At 35.4% G+C, this 21,902-nt stretch overlaps 1 protein-coding gene across 30 annotated transcripts in view; it reads right to left on the reverse strand.

The window, feature by feature from the left end:
• The window catches only part of PPFIA2 (PTPRF interacting protein alpha 2), a 502,911-nt gene that overhangs the window by 190,183 nt on the left and 290,826 nt on the right, over positions 1-21,902 (reverse strand). For all 30 annotated transcript variants that reach the window (XM_055095939.2, XM_034936291.3, XM_034936292.3 and 27 more), the window contains one exon: positions 8,321-8,422. In XM_055095939.2, coding sequence (XP_054951914.1) covers positions 8,321-8,422 — 102 coding nt within the window. The remainder of the gene's footprint in view (positions 1-8,320; positions 8,423-21,902) is intronic.

Consider the following 21,902-nt stretch of genomic DNA (forward strand, 5'->3'; position numbering starts at 1 on the left):
TTACCGAGTTTTTGCTTACAGTCATGTTATCATATACAACATTACTTCAGACAAAAAAAAAAAAAATCTGATTTTACAGTGAAAAGAGTAATGCAATTGATGGATGCTCCCAGGGACCCCTGATTTTTATCACACCATTTAGAAGCAGCTGAACTTATAGAATGGTTAAATAAGCCAAGACTTTTTTTTTTATTTTTTATTATCATACTGTAAGTTCTAGGGTACATGTGCACAACGTGCAGGTTTCTTACATATGTATACATGTGCCATGTTGGTGTGCTGCACCCATTAACTCATCATTTACATTAGGTATATCTCCTAATGCTATCCCTCCCCCCTCCCCCCGACCCCATGACAGGCCCTGGTGTGTGATGTTCCCCTTCCTGTGTCCAAATGTTCTCATTGTTCAATTCCCACCTATGAGTGAGAACATGCGGTGTTTGGTTTTTTGTCCTTGCAATAGTTTGCTGAGAATGATGGTTTCCAGCTTCATCCATGTCCCTACAAAGGACACAAACTCATCCTTTTTTATGGCTGCATAGTATTCCATGGTTTATATGAGCCACATTTTCTTAATCCAGTCTATCATTGATGGACATTTGGGTTAGTTCCAAGTCTTCGGTATTGTGAATAGTGCTGCAATAAACATACATGTGCATGTGTCTTTATAGCATCATGATTTATAATCCTTTGGGTATATACCCAGTAATGGGATGGCTGGGTCAAATGGTATTTCTAGTTCTAGATCCTTGAGGAATTGCCACACTGTCTTCCACAATGGTTGAACTAGTTTACAGTCCCACCAACAGTGTAAAAGTGTTCCTATTTCTCCACATCCTCTCCAGCACCTGTTGTTTCCTCACTTTGTAATGATTGCCATTCTAACTGGTGTGACATGGTATCTCATTGTGGTTTTGATTTGCATTCCTCTGATGGCCAGTGATGGTGAGCATTTTTTCATGTGTCTGTTGGCTGCACAAATGTCCTTTTGAGAAGTGTCTGTTCGTATCCTTCGCCCACTTTTTGATAGGGTTGTTTGTTTTTTTTCTTGTAAATTTGTTTGAGTTCTTTGTAGATTCTGGATATTAGCCCTTTGTCAGATGAGTAGATTGCAAAAATTTTCTCCCATTCTGTAGCTTGCCTGTTCACTCTGATGGTAGTTTCTTTTGCTGTGCAGAAGCTCTTTAGTTTAATTAGATCCCATTTGTCAATTTTGGCTTTTGTTGCCATTGCTTTTGGTGTTTTGGACATGAAGTCCTTGCCCATTCCTATGTCCTGAATGGTATTGCCTAGGTTTTCTTCTAGGGTTTTTATGGTTTTAGGTCTAACATTTAAGTCTTTAATCCATCTTGAATTAATTTTTGTATAAGGTGTAAGGAAGGGATCCAGTTTCAGCTTTCTACATGTGGCTAGCCAGTTGACCCAGCACAATTCAAGCTTGGACATAACACATTGCTAAGTAGGAATTCTATCATCCTGGAATTAGTATATCCTCAGAACTACTGATAGAAGTAAGATAGAGTTTCTTTCTTGGAATAGCTATGGGTCCATGTATGTAAGTCCAGAAACCAAGGTTTATAATTGGAATTTATAATTGCCAACTAGGACCTGTGACTAGTGGAGAAAAGAGTATCATTCCTTTTTTGTTGACACACACACACACACTCACATACAGACACACACACTATATATACACACACGCATGCATGTTTGTGTGTGAATATATATATATAATGTACATTAATACATTATTCTCTTTTCTGTTTTCTGTACCCTGTTACCATATTTTACCCATTAATTATCCCCATTTTCTACCCCTCCCCCTGACTGTTTGATAGTTCCTCACAATCCGAATCCCATCTTCCCAGTAACATTTCTTGGGAATGTTTACCACTAGGTGGCAGACCTGTGACTTAAGATCAGTCAACCAGACCTGACCACCCTGGGAGTTAGCCTGAGGGGGCAGAGAGGAAACATGCTGGGAAGGGGTAGTGGCAGAGGCTGCGTGTTTCTGGGACTGGGCTTGTGAGAAAAATTGACAAAGCTAAGAAATGTGGTCCTAGAGACTGTCTGAAAGCTCAGTTTAGAGATTTCTTATATGCTTTAATTAATGTCTTTATTTAAACAGCCAAGCTATATACTCTGTTTCGTGCAATTAGGAACTCTCATCTACATGATAATAAAAACCAAATATGTTTGTATTAATATAAACAGACTCCTTAAGGGATGAACAATTTCACTTATCCCCAATACCAAGGAAAATATTCTACATAATAAGTACTTAATACTTGTTGAATTGGGTTAATGATAAACATCAATTATTCTGGTTGAAGAATATGGACAAAAATGTTCTCATCTGGCATATATATATGGCCTAATTTAAGGTTAAAAATAAAAGTAAATAAATTAAGAGTACAAAAAGTGATACTTAGCTAAGATACCATTAACAATCTACTAATTACACACCTTCACTGGGAGCTACAACTTTAGCCTAATATTTAATAATTCTCACAGAAAGTACAAATGGAACTCTCTTTGGTATACTCAAAGGATTGTAGAGACTATGTGAATGGCCATGAATCCTATGTTTGAATTTTCTTTAAATGACCACAGGTTCTATGTGTATACACACATATGTATCATATATTCACACACAGACACACACACACACAAACGCACACATCATGTGTCATTGGGAATTTTTTGGACTAAGTTTTGCCTTGAAAAGCAAGATGGCCTAGGTAATCTAAATCTTTTATTTTACTATGATTCTGTAAGAATTTCTAAAACTATATAACTTCCTATTAGATCTTAATTCAACAAAACCTTGTGAACATTTATTTCCAATTATAAATGGCACTGAAACAGAAACACATTCTTCCCTGTAGACTAATGTGGCTGCTGTAATATGGTCATATAGCATGACATTAACATCTGAAAACAAAAACCTTTAAATTGGTTGCCTTCTTACTCAACCCACTCCATATCTTTTACCCTCAAATATCGTTTAAAATCCCATATGTTTCTTATGCCCATGTTTGATTATGAAATTGAAATAGCTGTTGGGAGGGCGTATGTCCTATCCTATTTACTCTTGTACTGATCATATCCTATCATAGAACTTTCATAAAAAACTATATACGCACATGCATGTACACACATGTAGAATCTTTATCTGCTTTCAGCTGAGAAGGTCTTCCTTTTCTGAATTGGACCGTATTTTCTACCCACTGATGAAATACGTTTGGATGACATTATTAACTTGTATAGGCAGAGATTTGTCAATAAGAAAAAATTTTTCTTTAGTAGTGATGGGTGTCTAATTGTATCTCAATATCTGTTAAGATAATTCCTTTGGCTCAAAACAAAAGTGAGGGCATGGTAAGAAATGTGTTAAATGCAATTATGTCTTCTTTTTAAGTTTATGATCCATGAGATTAAGTTACAGCTTTATTATTTATAACTAGGTATTAATACTGTTTCTTGAAATCATAACTTAATATGAATACTGTTTCTCAAAACCATAACGTTTTTCTTTTTTTTTTTAATTTTTTTAAATTATACTTTAAGTTTTAGGGTACATGTGCACACTGTGCAGGTTAGTTACATATGTATACATGTGCCATGCTGGTGCGCTGCACCCACTAACTCGTCATCTAGCATTAGGTATATCTCCCAGTGCTACCCCTCCCCCCTTCCCCCACCCCACCACAGTCCCCAGAGTGTGATATTCCCCTTCCTGTGTCCATATGATCTCATTGTTCAATTCCCACCTATGAGTGAGAATTCAAAGTCACACAATAGTTACATTCTAAAACATTATGAACAATTTAAAACATCCTTTGAGATCTTCAGCTATAAAAATAGTTGAAACAACTCCGACAATAAAAATGTTCTTCACACTGACATTCACAGGCAATAACTATACAAAAATTCCCAGTTTTTCTTTACCTCTTCATTAGTTCAGATAACTTTGTCAAAACATGTCTTATTGATCATTTTGAGTTGAAATAACATCAGGAATAAATTATTTTCTATAAATATAACCTTCTGTAAATATATACTTGCCAAAGTATGGTCAGAAGAGTTTTAGGAATAACAAATTTTGTTTCAATATTTTTTCTATATTTTTATCAGTATAAAAATATTGAACAAAAGCTTCTTTGTATGTTTCTATAAATATCCACTATAATTTTTTGAAATTTATATTTTTGTATAATTGTTTATAATATTATAATGATTTTATTGGGATATTCTTAATTTAATAACTTGAGGCAGTTGGATTTAAGAACAACTGCAGTGATGACTGATTTTCTTTCATTCACTCAAATTTTTGCAATGTCAACGAGGTGTTTCTGCGGAGAAAACATAATACATGGCCAGGCCATGCATTTCAGCTTTGACCTCAGAATAAAAACATAGCACATTGACTTTCCACATGACTAACACAAAATAAAGTAGGATTGAATTACAAAAATTTAAATAGGCCAGGAGCAGTGGCTCATGCCTGTAATCCCAGCACTTTGGGAGGTGAAGACGGGCTGACTGCTTGAGCCCAGGAGTTCGACACAAGTCCAGGCAACATGGCAAAACCCCATCTCTACAAAAAATAAGAAAAATTAGCTGGGTATGGTGGCATGTGGCTATAGTCCCAGCTACTTGGGAGGCTGAGGTGGGAAGATCACCTGAGTCCAGGGGACTCTAGGCTGCAGTGAACCATGATTGTGCCACTGCACTCCAGCCTGAGCAACAGAGTGAGACCTCGTCTCAAAAGAATTACAAAAAGAAAAAAATAAATTTGAACAAACTGTATTCTTCTTTGAACATAATACCTTTGCATCACATGTGAATTGTGGGTGACATAGGAATATGATTTCTTAAATACATAGTCTGTGGGTAAACTGAGAAGGAAGTAGTGGACTCTCTGGGTGTTTCATTTATAAGCCATTTATAGGCCTGGGACAAGTTACTTACTACCTTAGTTTTCTCTTGAATTAAATGGGGATAATGAGATTGCTGTGAGAATAAAGTGAGTTAAACATGTAAAACATTTATAAAAACATTTAGATTTTAATGTTAGCTATTATATTATCATTATTACTCTCTATCTTCATTCAATTCCCACTGGAACTTCTATTTTCTATTTTGGGAGATGGTATAATTCATCCAAATATCATTATACAGAAGGACTTTTTCTGATCTATTGTTTTTGATAACATTCAAAATTAATACAAATGACCCCATCCACACATGGTTTCATGGACTGGCTTTTTATGTTATTTAGCTCAGTTCATGAACATATCCTAACTACTCGATGTAAAGTGAGCCACAAGTTGATCAGAACTTTGGAAATCGGAATGCTCAATTACACTTTATATTTTATTTTATTTTATATATTTATTTATGTATTTATTTTTTGAGATGGAGTCTCCCTCTGTCGCCCAGACTGGAGTGCAGTGACACGATCTCTGCTCACTGCAATCTCACCCTCCTGGATTCAAGCGATTATCCTATTTCAGCACCAAGAGTAGCTGAGGTTACAGGCATGTGCCACCATGCCCAGCTATCACTTACGCTTTAAATTTGCTCACAATCTGACACCAATTAAAGTTTCTTTACATGTGAGAAGGAAACACTAGCTTGTTGCTTTGTCTCTATGACCAGCACACAGATATTTATAGCAAGAAGAAAAGCACAACATCTAGAAAGAGAAACAACTATAAAATCTATAAAAATGGTTTTATTTAGCAACATTTGATAAGGCATCTGGTGTGAAGAGAGACATATTTGATTTTCAGCTCTGGATATACTACTTCTGGGGGATGGAGGAGGGTGAGAGGTGGTTATGTAACTTAAGGAGTTATTATATAATTAATACTGTGTACAAGGGGGTTTTCATAAATCTGTTTTCCTTGATGTAGTCAACAACATCAACAACAAAATCCTCCACATCACTGCTTTAAAGAAGGTAGAAATGTATTTTCCAGCCTTATTCATATTTTCAAAGTAACTATTATGCATGGTTGAAATCAATGGCTTCAATATCTGTTATTGTTATTTTAAAGGAACTTTGTATTTTTCTAATTTTGACTCCCGAATAGGTACTTCACATGTGGCTCACCTTCCTCCCTTTATTATCCAAGACTCCTTTGCAAACACAATAGCCTCGGGTATTTCTGGTTCTCATGGGGTTCAATATGATGAAAATTGTACGGATTCTGTCACCAAATCTCTTAGCTCTCTAAAATTCATCACAATTAGATACTGTGGTGGTCTGACTGTTAAGCAATGTCCTCTCTAGCTGTAGTAAGTATTTGAGTAATAATGCTGATGGCCTCATGGTTAGTGCATGGGCTCTGGATTTAGACTGCCTTACCTTTCAAATTCATTCTTTGCTATTTACTAACTGTGTGACTTCTGGCAAGTTATCTGACCTTTTCTGAGCTCACTTACCTGGTCTGTAAAATTGAGATAATTATAACATCTCCAGAGGGGTGTAGAAAGGAGTAAGGGGCTGAAGAAAAAAGGCTAGATGAACCTACACAGCTAATAAAAGAGTGTCTGATGCATTTTAAATGTGAGCATTAGTTATAAACCTAACCAAAGCTTTGTATTTCCCTGCATTCTCAGCTTTCTGCTCCTACTTTTACATTTGAGTGTGCTGTGTTAAATCAAGGAATGTAGTCTAAAGTACTAAAATATAACATAGTGGAATAGGGCAGAATAAATGTCATGGTATAAATAAATTTTAAATTTGCACGAAAACACAGTGTTAAGTTAAAAAAGTCAAGGGTAGGAAATATATAGAGAGGAAGACAGCAAAAGAAAAAAAAATTGTCTGATACCTGATAATATGATCTAAACTGCCCTTGTTATGCCCTGTTTGAGGCAATCCATTCGACGGGTTCATCAGAGTATCATTGAAAACCAATTCAATGTATGCATGTATGTGAATTCTCTTTACCATAAAATAAGACCTTGATAAATAAGGACATAAATTCAGTTTGATCATGTAACCATTATGCAAGCAACCCTATCTCTCATTAAAGGCACAAGCTCCCAGTTAGTAGAACTGTATTTTATATTACTCTCTAAGACTCATAAAGTGAATAGGCCATTAGCTATACCTATTTTTTTCAGGATTGATCTATTATAGCTATAACATTTAGACTATTTTTCACCAACTTCGTATTTAAATTGAACTTACATCCACATAGAAGTGGTTTTTTTCTACTTCCTTTTAGTAAACTGTACTCCTCTATGGGTAATGTGGTAATTTACATGTTTATAAAATTTAGTGATTTTTTTCTCAAAGAAAATATAGCATGTTTATCAAATTCTGAACTTTAATGTTACATGGCATGTCATATGCTTGATGGAAATACATGGGTTTCCAAAAGTAGAATCTAGCAAATTCCATGAGTTTCATGAAATCAGAATATCATGGCTGGACATTCCCTTGGAAATTTATTAAAACATAAAGGCACTCCTCTTTTAATGGGCAGATTTTTTTTTCAGTTTTTTTTCTTGACACTATTTTTTGTTTCCTTTTTATTTTATTTATTATTATTATTTTTTTGAGACAGAGTCTCACTCTGTTGCCCAGGCTGGACTGTGGTGGTGCAATCTCGGTTCACTGCAGCCTCTGCCTCCCAGGCCCTCCCAAGTAGCTGGGACTGCAGGTGCGTGCCACCAAGCCTGGCTGACTTTTGTATTTATAGTAGAAATGGGGTTTCACCATGTTGGCCAGGGTGGTCTCGAACTCCTGACCTTAGGTGATCCGCCTGCCTTGGCCTCCCAAAGTGCTGGGATTACAGGCATGAGCCATCGCGTCCGGCCTTTTTTTTTTTCCTTTTTAAAAAAATCTTCTGCTGGGAGGAGGTGAGAACCAAACCCAGGCCACTCTTTTGTAGCAGCCCTTAATTTAAACTCTTCCTCTTTTCCAAAACTCTCCTCTTTTGCCCGTTTCCAACCTCTGAGGGATTACCCTACCCCCAAAACAACCTTTTGAAAGTTTGAAACCCATTATTGAAATCCAGATCTTCTTTTTAAAGCCAAATAAAGTAAAGGCCAGAAGGAATGTGAACATTTTGTAAAGCAACATAGTGATTTAGTAGCTGTGACTATAATTTAGGTTTCCTGTCTTTTTGTTTTAAGTTTTATAGTATATCCTCCTTTACTTTAAGTAACTGTGAGTTACTATCTGCTTAAAGTAATTCTAAAGTTTTAAAGTGCATATATTTTCTTCTTATATGTGTGTTAGATGTAATGCATTGAACTACAAATAGAATTAATTCCAAAAAGGCTACTTTACACTTACTCTTGTGTTGTTTCTTTCAGCTTTAAGTTCAGAGATTTCTTCTTCCTTTTCTAGAAGTTGTTCCCTGCAGGCATTTAATTCTTTTGTCAGTGCAGCAAATTCCTGGAAAAGTAATAAAAATATTTGAAGAAATATTCAAGATCTAAAAGCAGAAAAACATTCAAAATATAAATTTCAAAATGAAAAGAATGGGGAAAAATGACCCCATTGACTGGTCAACATATGTTGCTCTTATGAAGTATCTTAAATTCATTATTCAAAACATGCTAATCCATAATATGCATCATATGCATTTTATTACAGTACACTGCTTAGATGGGTGTATAAAGTATATTTCAAAATATATCAGATACATCACACTGAGCCTAACGTTAATATGATAACTTATTCCTAGAGTAAATTTAAGTTTGGCTAATTTTATGAACAGCTCCCAAAATCTTACACTTTAATTCCTATACAGCAATGTTTATACAGAGTACAGTGGATCTTCAGAACAACCGCAAAAAACCCTGCTAAACGTGCTATTTTGAGATTAACAAATTTATTTGTTAACAAGATGAAGCAGGGGAATCTACCTTTTTTCTTTTTACAAAATAATAAATATGCCTAAGATTTGATAGCATTATCTAAGATTTTCTTATTAATTTGCGTATTGCTCAGTCTTTCTAAAAGGTAAGCTCCATGTGGACAGGGGCTTTGACTTGTTCACGGTTACACCACCAGTGTCTAAGACATAGTGGGAGCTCAAATGGTATTTATTTTTAGTTGATAGAAATAGGTCATATTGTTACCAAAAAATTGGGGATTCTGGAGTAATTCTGTCTTCATGTGGTTAATGACACTGTGAAGGAATCTTCATTGGCCTCCTTCCCCTAAATGGGATCAGAGATCATATGATATGGTATTTTCACCAATAGGTGGAGAGTTTGTTAACACACAGAAAAGGTTATTTAATAAGAAGACCAAAAAATTCAACTATTCTGCTATTCTACCTTATAAATAAATATTTATTTTTTTAAATATAGTAAATAGATCCATATTATCACCAAACCCTTTAGAGTGATTTTCAGTAGTAACACTGATGCTTATCAAATATTTAAGTATTTGGGAAAACTTAGGTCCATGCTGAGAAGTCACTCAGAAGATTAAAAAACATAAAATGAAGGAGACAGGTTTGGTTAACCTAACCTCCAGGGAGGTAAATTTAATAAAAAGTAAATGAATATGATGATTATGCAAAGCTGGGGAAGGTTTGGAGTTTATATTTTTGTTTGCTTCAAATCACTTATTTTGCTTAGTTTCTCTAAAGGGCTTCAGCCCAAGTGAGTACTTCAAAGATCTCAGAGTAGGCTTCAGGGCTTAGATTCTAGATGACAGAGTTTGTTGTTGCTTTTTGGCTGACATAGGGATAAATGTTTTCTTCCCTGATTGCCGCATGCTTAAATGTTGCTAATACTCTGAGCATATTATTTAGGTGGTAAATGGAAATAAAACAAATAGAAAACAATAAACCTTTCTCTAGAAAATAAAATTTTCTTCATATACGGTATAGTTTTGATAGAGAAAAGAAGTGATACCTGAAGATTCTTTATTGCACATTATTAACATGTAGGCATTCAGAAAAAATCTTACTTATGTATATTATAAACATTGACTAAGATAAAACATAACATCTGTATATTTATCATACTAATTATAAAAAATGTATGCATCTATTAGAATTTTAACATTAGATATCTCTAGGTGGTGAAATTATGAATGAATTTTGGTTTTTGGCTTCCACCGAAGTATTTCTATCATCAAACTTTTTACAATGGAGAAATATGTTTTCGTGCTTTGAAAATAAGAGAAAATATAAACCTGTAAGTGCACTGAAACAATGAAGTTTTTAAAGCAGAGGGGAGAAATTAGTGAAGATATTATAGGCCACAGAGAGCTCAGCCTTTTTTATTATCATGGCAATGATTCTGAGTAGGCTAGTGACTCCATGTATTAAGATTAGTCTTGCATTTATTAACTTCCTAGCAACTTTCAGGCACTACTTTCACATTTATTATACCACCTTGCTCTCTAAATACCTAGTGAGGAGGTCTCACTCCCATCTTATGGCTGAGGATACTGAATAATGGTAAGCTGTAGGTCTAAGTTCACAAAACTCACAAGCCATAGGGAGTGAGTTAGTTCTGAGCATCATTCTCCACTGCAAGTTTAGTGCTTTTCTACTATTTCATTTTGAACCTAGTTGTTTGTTGGGTTTATATTATTCAGATCTGGAGTACATTTATAGGTACCCTTTTTCCTTATCTGAAACATTAAATAATATTACTACTGATATGGTTTGGCTCTCTGTCCCCACCCAAATCTCACGTTGAATTGTAACAATCCCCACGTGTCAAGGGCAGGAACAGGTGGAGATAATCGAATCATGGGAGCAGTTTCCCTTCATACTGCTTTCCTGATTGTAAGTTTGAGATCTGATGATTTTATAAAGGGAAACCGCTTTCACTTGGTCCTCATTCTCTCTTGCTGCCATCATGTAAGAGGTGCCTTTTACCTTCCACCATGATTGTGTGGCCTCCCTAGTAACATGGAGCTGTGAGTCCATTAAACCTCTTTTTCTTTATAAATTACCCAGTCTCGGGTATGTCTTTATCAGCAACGTGAAAAAGAACTAACACAACTACAATTATCTTGCATGATCCCCCTTAATTAGTCCAAGAGTGTGGGGAACTAGAAGGTCCAAAGTATAGTATACCTTCCACACAGAGCAACAAGTGTTAGACAAGTTTGTTCTATGTATCTGAGACTGTGTAGAGGCAGATATCTCACATGGAGTTAACCACCAAACATTTTAACACTTTTCCTCTGACAGTTCTCTTTCCTATACCTATTCTCCTTACCGTGAACATGAACTGAGCCTTACATCATCTTACAAAGATACCACTAACAGCAAATAGGGTTAACATTGATTGCAAACTTACAGTATGTCAGGTCCTCTGCCAAGCAATTTATATTAATTACCTCATCTATCCTAATAACACACCATAAGAAACTACTAAAATCTCACTGATGCCTAGAGAAGTTAAGTACATCGTGCAAAGTTACACACCTAGTCCATGATGGAGCTGGGCTTTGAACCCAGACAATCTAACTCATACTGGGTGATTACGATAAGTTGCTTGTTTCCCCTGACCACAGGCTTTTCCCTTCTGATTTGTGTTTCAATTTTTGGAAAAATTATATTTCCCAAGGTCATCAAACTTTCAGTGCTTTTTACCTTCAAATATATCAAATTTAAACCAACTTTAACTTTCAAAATTCAAACCACCCAAAACATAACCCTTTCATAACTAATTAGCTTTATTACTTACAGAACAATAGCAACTATTAATACCACTTTGAGCAGTTGGCACTTTGTTTTGCCATGCCTCAAGCTAACCATTTTACATGAATAATTCCATCGACTCCCTATTTTTCAGATGAGGACACTGAAGCTTAGCAGTGATGAATAACTTGTTCAAGGTCACAGCTCAATATGACCCACTTTGATTCTAAAACGTTTAGATTTCTGCAACTCTGCCTCCTTCTGGCTAAAAATGAAGTCTCTTATCAAATGTCTCAAGCATTCCGGGATTATCATCCGTCTAACTATCCAGCCATTCATACAACATTTGTTGACCACTTACCACATATCAGACCCTGTGCTAGATGCTGAAGATATGAAGATAACATAGAACAGTTGTTGCAGTTGACCTCATAGAAATTTCAGAATTCACATTTGAGGCCCATCAGGGATCTCCATCATTAACCAGCACTCAAAACCCATCACCAAAGTGCCACACACAGAGTAATACCAGTGTATGCCCTTTAGAAGTCATATGTCCCTCAAAAGCCTCCTTCTTAGACGGTCTATCTTCTGCAACTACTGTGAAACATTTCTCTTTCCTGTTTCCATTTCTACCTTTTCATTTTTTTCAACTTTTTTTCTTGTTTCTTTTACAAACTACCTACTGTGCCTCAAATACTCTTCATCATCCCTCTGCCTAACTAATTCATTTTTAAAAGCACTAGTTAGCCTTCTTAATGCTTTAAAATACCTAGTTGTATTGTTTTTATAATAACTGAATTATGTGTTCGTCTCCTCCACCTAAACAGTACAATCCTTTAAGGCAAGGTTGTTAGCGTATTTTTATATCCTTAGGTCTTAGCATAGTTCCTGGAAAATTAAGTAAACAGTAAATCCTTGTTGTGATAATAAATAAATGGCTTACTTTCCTCAAACTTTGGACTTTGATACCAAAATAAATTTAGAAGATATTATTGGAGGTTTTTAAAAAATTTTTCTAAGTGAGATCACTATAATTTGCTTAACATATAACAGATATAATATTCTTTTTTACTTTGTAGCTGTTGTTTTGTCTATATTGAAATATTCTATATTCTACACGGCAATGACATTATTGTCTGCCATGCTTTTCTGACATATATATATATATGCACACACCCATACATATATATGTCATTTTGCTCTTTGTAGTTGTGACTGATCTAATTCTCTTATCTCACTGATTCAAACACACTTAGATCTTTCTACAGATTCCTTTTAATTCAGACATGGTGAAGTATGAATAAAGTTTCCTTCTAAGATTTCTCACTGCTTTAACCTTCTGATAATACTCTGTATTATATATTGTATTCTGTTTCTTACCTTTTTCACTCATATATATGTATGTATGTATGTATGTATATGTGTGTGTATATATATGTATATATATATACACACACATATATATATAATATAGTGATTACCTGGAAACTGCCAAATTCAACAAATTATTCAGAAAATCTTCTCTGATCCTGGTAGTTTCTTCAAAGAGATCTGCAGTATACCTCCCACCTAGGAATAGGCTAGCTCTAGTGCTGAAGCTCACTATTATGAAAGCATAATTTTGTGATATAAATATTTGTGTTGAATGCAAAGATACTAGAATGAATGACAGCATATGCACCTGAGAGAAAATGAATGTGGCAGGAGAAATAATGAAAATATTTTCTATTCCGTAGTGCTTTGGGCCTATTGCTCTGAATAATTCATGCATTTAAATTTATCATTTGTTCATTGGATCTATCACGTTGGTCTTATTCATTCTTAAAGTGAAAGTATGTATTTAACTAATATGGTATTTCTCTAGTCTAGCATTTCTCAAATTATGATTTTAGAACAGTATTTCCACAAGATTCCCAGAAAGGAATTCACTGGGAACAACCTAGATTTCCATATATAGAAAAGTGTATGAATTAAATATAGTAAATGTGCATGATGGAATATTATGCAAAGGGAAGAATAAACAGGTTAGATCTTTGTACAGCAACATGGAAAGATTTCAAAAATATAATTTTGAGTGAAAAAGGTAAGAAACAGAATACAATGTATAACACAGAGTATTATCAGAAGCTTAAAGTAGTGAGAAATCAATGTTAGAAGGAAACTTTATTCATACTTCATCAAGTCTGAATTAAAAGGAATCTGTAGAAAGAGCTAAGTGTGTTAAAATCAGTGAGATAAGAGAATTAGATCAGTCGCCAACTACTAAGCATACTCAATAACTTTTCAGACTATTTTGTTCACCAACCTATGCATGGCAAATACTTTCTTTTTCCAAAGAGCAAAGTGACGTTCCCCACTCTATATTTTGTCCTTTGGAATTTTAAAGAACAGTCAAGATCTAGACCACACAGTGCTACAACAGTACCCTCAGCGCGAAGGGAGGGGTGCCCTTCTCTTTCTTAGTGTGTCCTCAGGCACATCACAAACACATTTATATGAGCACTCACTATGTAGTGGACCCTGTTTTTAGTGCTGGGAAGATGACAAGCAAAGAAGCAAGTTAAAGTCCCTGCTCTTGATATGTTTATATGCATTCAGGGAATTAATAATTCAAACTACTTTTCTCTGAAATTAATCTTTTCTAGCCATTTCTATCCCTCTCAATAGTAATTCAGCTCATGGTGTAAAGCAATAGTTTCTTTATTTAAAAAAAGAGGAAAATAAAATAACTTTTTTTTCTGTTAATATCTTAAAATTTTGAAAGTATCATTTCTTATACACCAACATAGGACATCTAACTTCTGTGCACTCCTGAATTTGTTACAAGTCTCTTAAATTACATAAAATCTAAAGCTCTTCTATTTCAGCTAATATTCCCAGTTGTTACCTTTTTACTTATTTTCTTCCCCCCTCCCATCATTTTTTTCTTTTAAAAACAGGGTCTCACCTGTCTTTAAAAAAGGACAGGGGTCTTGCTATGTTGTCCAGCTTATCTCAAACTCCTGGCCTCAAGCAATTCTCCCACCTCCACATCAGCTTTCCAAAACACTGGGATTACAGGTGTAAGCCACTGAGCCTTGCTGTTTACTTACCTATCATTTCTTAAGTACTAAGTATACGCTGGGTACATTGTTATGAACTTTACCTCTATTATGTCGTTTAATCATTATAGCAGTGTTATTATTCACAGAACACAGATGAGAAAAGTAGAAGAGATTGTTTCCATCAAAACCCATTCTATTATATGGCAATGCTGGTGCCAACATCCCTGAAACCTGTCATATCCCAGAGCAAAGATAAGCTGTCTTGTATCTTATCAGTGGTTTCACTCTTTTGTGCTGACTTCTAAGCTAAGGATGAGCTTGAGTAATTCAAGTGTCTGTGCTGCAAATATCTCAAATGACAGGCCTTAGGTCAATATGTTGTTCTTGGTGAGTTTAATGAAAAGAGGCTTCTCTTGTTTTGATCTCTGCATATGTTATTTCCAAAGTGAAAAATACAGGGGCAAAGCATAGATTCACTCAGTTCTTGTGCCTATTTACATTCCTAGACAGGAAATTAAAGAGTGTATAACCTCTTCTGGTTAACTTTCCTCTTGTTTTTAACGTATGCCTTTTCCACCTGGTATATCACCATAGCCTATCGGGCTACCCATTCTCAGACAGACACAGAGCATTCTATTTTTATACAGGTTCATCTTTAAACTCATTTTCTGATATTTAATAATAAACATAATAGAGCTTGAAAAAAAAAAAACTTCTAACTTCCCTGACTCATTTCAGATGGTATGCTTACTTGAGGAGGTTTAATTGAGAAAAAAAATGACATATTTTCTCATTTACTAAATGCTTGAAAGGCTTTGATTTAATAGGTAAGTCCCCACCTCAGGAAAGCTGGTTAGGAGAAGCTGCATGATAAGAGGAAAATTCAGCCTTTCAATTTCAAGTCAATGACACCAGACAGTCTCCAGAGAAATCTCTGACAATGCATTCATCTTGATTACAATTTTAATACTCTTTACCTTTCAATTAAACCTGCATTTTCTAATCTTGTGGGCCACTTAATTAATGAACTGACAATGGCCTTATTTCTGCAGCCATCTATCTGAGTAAGTCCTGCCTTGAAGAATCGTGAGTGCAAACCAGTTTGAGAGAGAAGAGGAAAAATAAATGGTGAGTTGGAATTCAGCTTCACTAAACACTGCCAACACCCTCACCAACCACAAAAAAGCATCTTTTAAGTTTATTCTTCAACCATTTGTGCAAATCAAAAATAGCTCTCAGGAAAGCATATGGCATGGAAGCATGCTGATTTGACCATCTAGCATTTCAATTAGACAAAATTAACTGCTTCAAAATGCTTTTTTTATAATGATTTCCTTAGGCTAGGCCCCTCATTTACTGTAGTTTGGTGTTTCCTCCTTTGAACTTTAATAATTCTTCTAGCAATTCTATTTGTAATACTCAGTGGAAAGCTTTGGATTTTAAATCTATTTTTATTTGCATATAATTTCACATAAATTTACATGTAAAAAAATATGTATTTTTCCCCAAACCACAGGACATACTTTCTAGAACCGATTAATAACAGAAGTATTACATTTGAGAGATATAAACAAAGCAACAAAAAGACAATATATTTCTCAAATTTTATATCTACACTTAGTATATTTGCTGGTAAAAATTCAGAGGAGTCTTTAGAAATTCAGTTTGGAAATCATTTAGTTTGGGAAGAAAGGCATATAGAAATTAATACGTAATCATTATATCACTATGTATATGCAATATTTTTATTTTATTATGTAATCAAATGCAGTGTTAATGACCTCTGTTTTTATAATTGCCTTCTGGTCTCACATGAGCCCAGGGAATGCTGTCATCCAAAATTACTGTGCAAAACAGCCCATGTCTCACGGTCAGCCCTGGGCTAGATAGCTTGAAGGTAGAATCGCCTGCATAACTAATGCAATGTGACAGGCACAACTGGACTCAGAATTTTCACAAAAATCATTGGGTAAGATGGCTCAAGTTAAAAGAAAACTGGGTTTAAATTCCATGTGCATTATATTTTGTGCCCCCTTGAATTTTTATGTATCTATATTCTAATTAGAGAGCATTTTGGTCTTTTTCCTAAAACTGCATAATAGAAGACTATGTTAATGTATCATGGTGACTTGGGGGATGCAAGCCTATTTAAAATCCAACATGCTACAAAAGTCATTCTCTTGGTAGATGTGTACTTGGATACTTAGTAACTTTTGTTTTCAAAATCTTCTAATCAAGGTACTTAGAATCTTTCAAAAAGTGGATGTTTGTGGAAATCAAAATTGTCAAGCAGTCTCAGGCTGTCTGTCCATCAAGCCATGAATCATTCACTATGCTCCTACTGAAATGTACCCATCTTATATCTTATTCCCACTCTGCTTTGCTTTGTGGACACCAATTTCTCAATGTATATAGAGAGCTGCCCCAGGTATTAGGCTTTCTTTGACAATAGCTTGCTAGAGATGAGTCAGCTTGTTTTTAAACCCTGGAGAGCCGGTACTACAGATTGTTTTTAAATCCTGGAGAGGTCACTACAGATTGGTTGGGAACGTATTTGGAGGCAAGGTAGGGTTTTCTCAGTATCCCCACAATGGCTGTTCTGCTGCACTGCATTGCTTCTGTAGGCCCTAGTCACATTTGTCTTCTTGGGCCCATTCATCTGTTAAATATATATATAATTTTTAATATATATAATATATTATATTAAATATAATATATAATAAATAATATTAAATATAATAAATATAATAAATAATATACATAAATATATATATATTAAAAACCATGCAGTTTTTTTCTTTAATGGTAACTGAAACGTAACTCGAGATTCACCTACCTAAGGCTCATTTTACTCATTGCCCTTTTTCTTTGGAAGGCACTAATACTGAAACTAATTTTATATCAGGGACAAGAGGATTATCTTCAAGCATAATAATAAAAAAGAGAGAGTTCTACTATATCATTAGCAAACTAGCATGGCAGAAGTGATTGACATTAGTGTGATACAGTAAAAATACTCAGCACATTTTTGGAGAGAATATATCTTATTGTACCCCTCTGTTCCTGTGTTCCTGCAGTAATTCTTGCTGATCAAAAATTTACATTACTACTACCTAAGACACATCAAGTGACATTCTATAATGTTAATGTATATAAGGGTAGAGCCTATGAGGAAATTCTCTAGATATCATAAAACAGTTCTTAAAAGCTTTCTTAAACATGTCTCTGGCCAGGCGTGGTGGCTCACGCTTGTAATCCCAGCACTTTGGGAGGCCAAGGCGAGTGGATTACCTGAGCTCAGGAGTTCGACAACAGCCTGGGCAACACAGTGAAACCCTGTCTCCAATAAAATACAAAATAATTAAAATTATCCCTCAGTATCTATGGAATTAGAACATGTTACATTATTTGAACATTTGATGACACCATGTCATGTCAGTGTGTCCTTTATCTTCTATTATCCTCTCCTCCTCTCTCTGATTGCATCTATTATCACCAACCCAGGGCTCACACACCTCTCAAGATGTTTTCTGTGTCTGAAATGCAATGATAGCATAAAACATATTTGAGAACTTTTTAATGAACCCTTGCATTGCTTGTTCTGAGATGCTGTTTGAGAGGAGCCCAGCTGCCAACAAGTCTGACCAGAATCCAGGGTTAAAGCCTGAAGTCTTTCACAGATTCCCTGACCCAGGTGAAAAGGATGCTCCCTATTGAATGCAGCTCCCACCTCACCCTTTGGGCTCCTGCTCTAAGTTTGAGTAGCTGCCTTGCTCCCATATCCTGTCCCTCTGCATAATATTACTAGAATGAGAAGGAGACAAACCCAATGGCTTAGAACCAAGACTGAAGTTACTCACTCCAAGTTTCCTTTTCCTTTGACTTGCTCCATCTCCCCTTCATTTTTCTCCAAATAGAAAAAAATAAAACAAAACCTTGTTCTGGTCTTATTGTATGAAAGAAGAGAGAGGGAGGTCATCAGGAAGCAATTCTAACAGAGGAACCAACCTACTTCTTCAGCCAATTAATGCTCTTGTCCTTAATTCTGACTCATCTTTATGGAGGAGAGGGAAAGAATCGTCAATCTCTATAAATGCCCAAAAGATATATTTGCTTATTTGATGCTTCATGCATTTGTACATTTATTAAAACTCGACATTCTAAGTACATTAGTACAATCACCTGGCCCAGTAAGCATTGTAGTTAAAGCATGTCAGGGCTGAGTCATTGCCAACCAAAAACTCTTTTGGCAGGAAAAGCCAATTTTCAACAGCTCTGACAGTGTAAAGCAGGAGGCATGTTTGACAAGATGCTGCATATTAATTTAAAAGGCTTTAGCATCTGGTTAGGTAACACCTGCTGTGGCAAACACTCCCAGACACACAAAATAGCATTCGAGCTGAATATTTAAATCTCCCAACATAGCTCAACAAAGCTCTAACTCTAAACAAAACAAAACAAAACAAAATCACATCTCTAGCAATCAGTTATAATTATATAACCAAAAATATTTGGGCTACAACATTGTTTGCTGTTCACTGAGCTGAAATGCTGTAGTGGGTGCTATAAAAGTTGTAAAATCTATTGAAACATATTTTCCTGCCTTGAAGAATTTAACTGTGTACAACATTTAAAATTGCACACTGTACCTCAGAAAATAGCACTTTGTGTTATAATATGTTATATCAATATACAGCTAAGAAGTTTATCACTGGGGGTGGGGGGTTGAAAGCATTAAATAACAGAGTAAAAGAAGCAAACCATGAGAGAGAAATCTGGAAAGACTCTTCTAACCACTCTCTCTGTGAAAGTACATCCCAGCCTAAGGATTGTAGTTGTCTGGCAATAGAGGTGTATGAGAGTTCTGGAATTGTTAGGACACACTAACATGACACGGTGTCATCAAATGTTCAAATAATGTAACATGCTCTAATTCCATAGATACTGAGGGATATTTTTTAATTACTCAATTTTTTTATGTCATTTACTGTAGAGAAGGAGCTTGCCCTTGTCAGCCTAGTTTGGATACTGGCTCACTTGACAATGCATTTCTCTCTGCAAATTTTAAAAACTGACACTTTGATTATTTCTCTATTTACTCCACAAAATATTATTGGATGCCTAATATGTAGGAGAGCCTGTGAAATTTTTCAGACAATACAATGTGTACAATGGTGAAAAAGACATCGTAAATAGAAGTAAGTGAACAATAATTACAATAAAATGTGATAAACGCTGTGATGGGGTTATATCCAGGGTGCCCCGCATGCACCCCTGTAGGAGGGTATGTGCGTGAAGGGGGCATCTAAGATGAAATGTGAAAAATGAGTAAGAGCCAGGCAAAATGTATGGTGAATGAAAATTCTTCCAGATAAAGGGAGCATCATGAGCAACTTTCTAAGATCCAAAAGAGCCTAAGCATACTAAACCTATAAAATTCTTACAGAAATACATAGAGGTAAATCTTTGCAATCTTGGATTAGGTAATTGTTTCTTAAATGTGACGCCAAAAGCTCATACAACACAAGTTAAAATAGACCAGACTCCATATGCTATGACTGAATTGTGTCACCAAATGCATATGTTGAAGCCCTAATCCCCAACACGGTGGTATGTGGAGATGGGAACGTTGGGAAATCATTAGGTTTAGATGAAGTCATGAGTGTAGTGCTCTCCAGCTGGGATTATTTCCCATTTTAGAAGAGGAAGGGACACCAGAGCTCTCTCTCTGCTATGTGAGGGCACAGCGAGAAGGCAGCCATCTGCAAGCCAGAACGAGGTCTCAGCAGAACCCATCCATGTTGAAACTCTGATCTCAGGTTTCCAGCCTCCAGAACTGCGCGGAAATATATCTTTGTTGATTAAGCCATCCAGTCTATGGTATTTTGTTATGGAAGCCAGAGCTAATTAATATACCATAAAGTTAAGATGTTTACACTTCAAGTAGTATCATTAAGAAAGTGAAAGACAATCCACAGAATGAGACAAAATACGAGCAAACTATATATCTGATAAAGGACTGGTTGTCAAAATATATAAATAACTATTACAATTCTATAATAAGAAGACAAATAACCAAATTTATACATGAACAGATATTCTGAATACACAGCTCTCTAAAGATAAATAGCCAAAAAGCACATGGAAAGCTGTTCCACATCATTAATCGTCAGAGAAATGAAAGTCAAAAGCACAGTGAAATACAATTTCACATAACCTAGAATGGCTATAATCAAAAACACAAATAAGCATTGGCAAAGATGCAGAGGAGCCTCATACACTGCTGGTGGGAGTGTAATATGGTGCAGCCACTTTGCAAAACAGTTTGTCAGTTTCTCAAGTGGTAAAACATAGAGTTATCATATGGTCTAGCAATTTCTCTACTAGGTATATACCCAAGAAAATTGAAAACATATGTCCACACAGAATCTTGTACATGAATGTTCATAGCAGCGTTATTCATTATATCTAAAAGGTGGAAACAATCCAAATGTTCAACAGTGGAGGAATGAATTTTTAAAATGCATATACTTTTTTGTTGTTTTATTTCATATCGTTTTATTTTCTGTGATAAGAACATTTAACATGATATCTGACCTCTTAACAGATTTCTAAGTACACAATACCTAAATTGTAAACCAAAGGCACTATGTTGATCAGTACATGTCTGGAACAAACTCATCTTGCACAATTGTAATTTTATACCCATTGAACAATAGCTACCCACATACCCCTTCCCCCATCTGCTGGTAACCAATGTTCTGTTGTCTACTTCTATTTCTGTAACTATTTTAGATGCCACATATGTGAGGAATCATGCAGTAGTTGTCCTTCTGTAACTGACTTATTTCCCTCAGCACAATGTCTTCCAGGTCCTTTCATGTTGTCACAAATGGTAGGATTTCATTCTTCATTTTTTTGTCTTTCCTTTATTTATTTATTTATTTATTTATTTATTTGAGACAGAGTCATGCTCTGTCTTCCAGGCTGGAATGCAGTGGTATGATCACAACTCACAACTTACTGCATCCTCTACCTCCTGAGCTCAAGGGATCCTTCCACTTCAGCCTCCAAGGTGGCTGGGACCATAGATACACTCCACTACTCAAAGGTAGTTTTATTTTTATTTATTTATTTATTTATTTTGGTAAAAAAGAGATCTCCATATATTTCCCAGGCTGGTCTCGAACTCCTGGGCTCAAGGGATCCT

The sequence above is a fragment of the Pan paniscus genome, chromosome 10 (assembly GCF_029289425.2).
Source record: "Pan paniscus chromosome 10, NHGRI_mPanPan1-v2.0_pri, whole genome shotgun sequence".
Classification (NCBI taxonomy): Eukaryota; Metazoa; Chordata; class Mammalia; order Primates; family Hominidae; genus Pan; species Pan paniscus.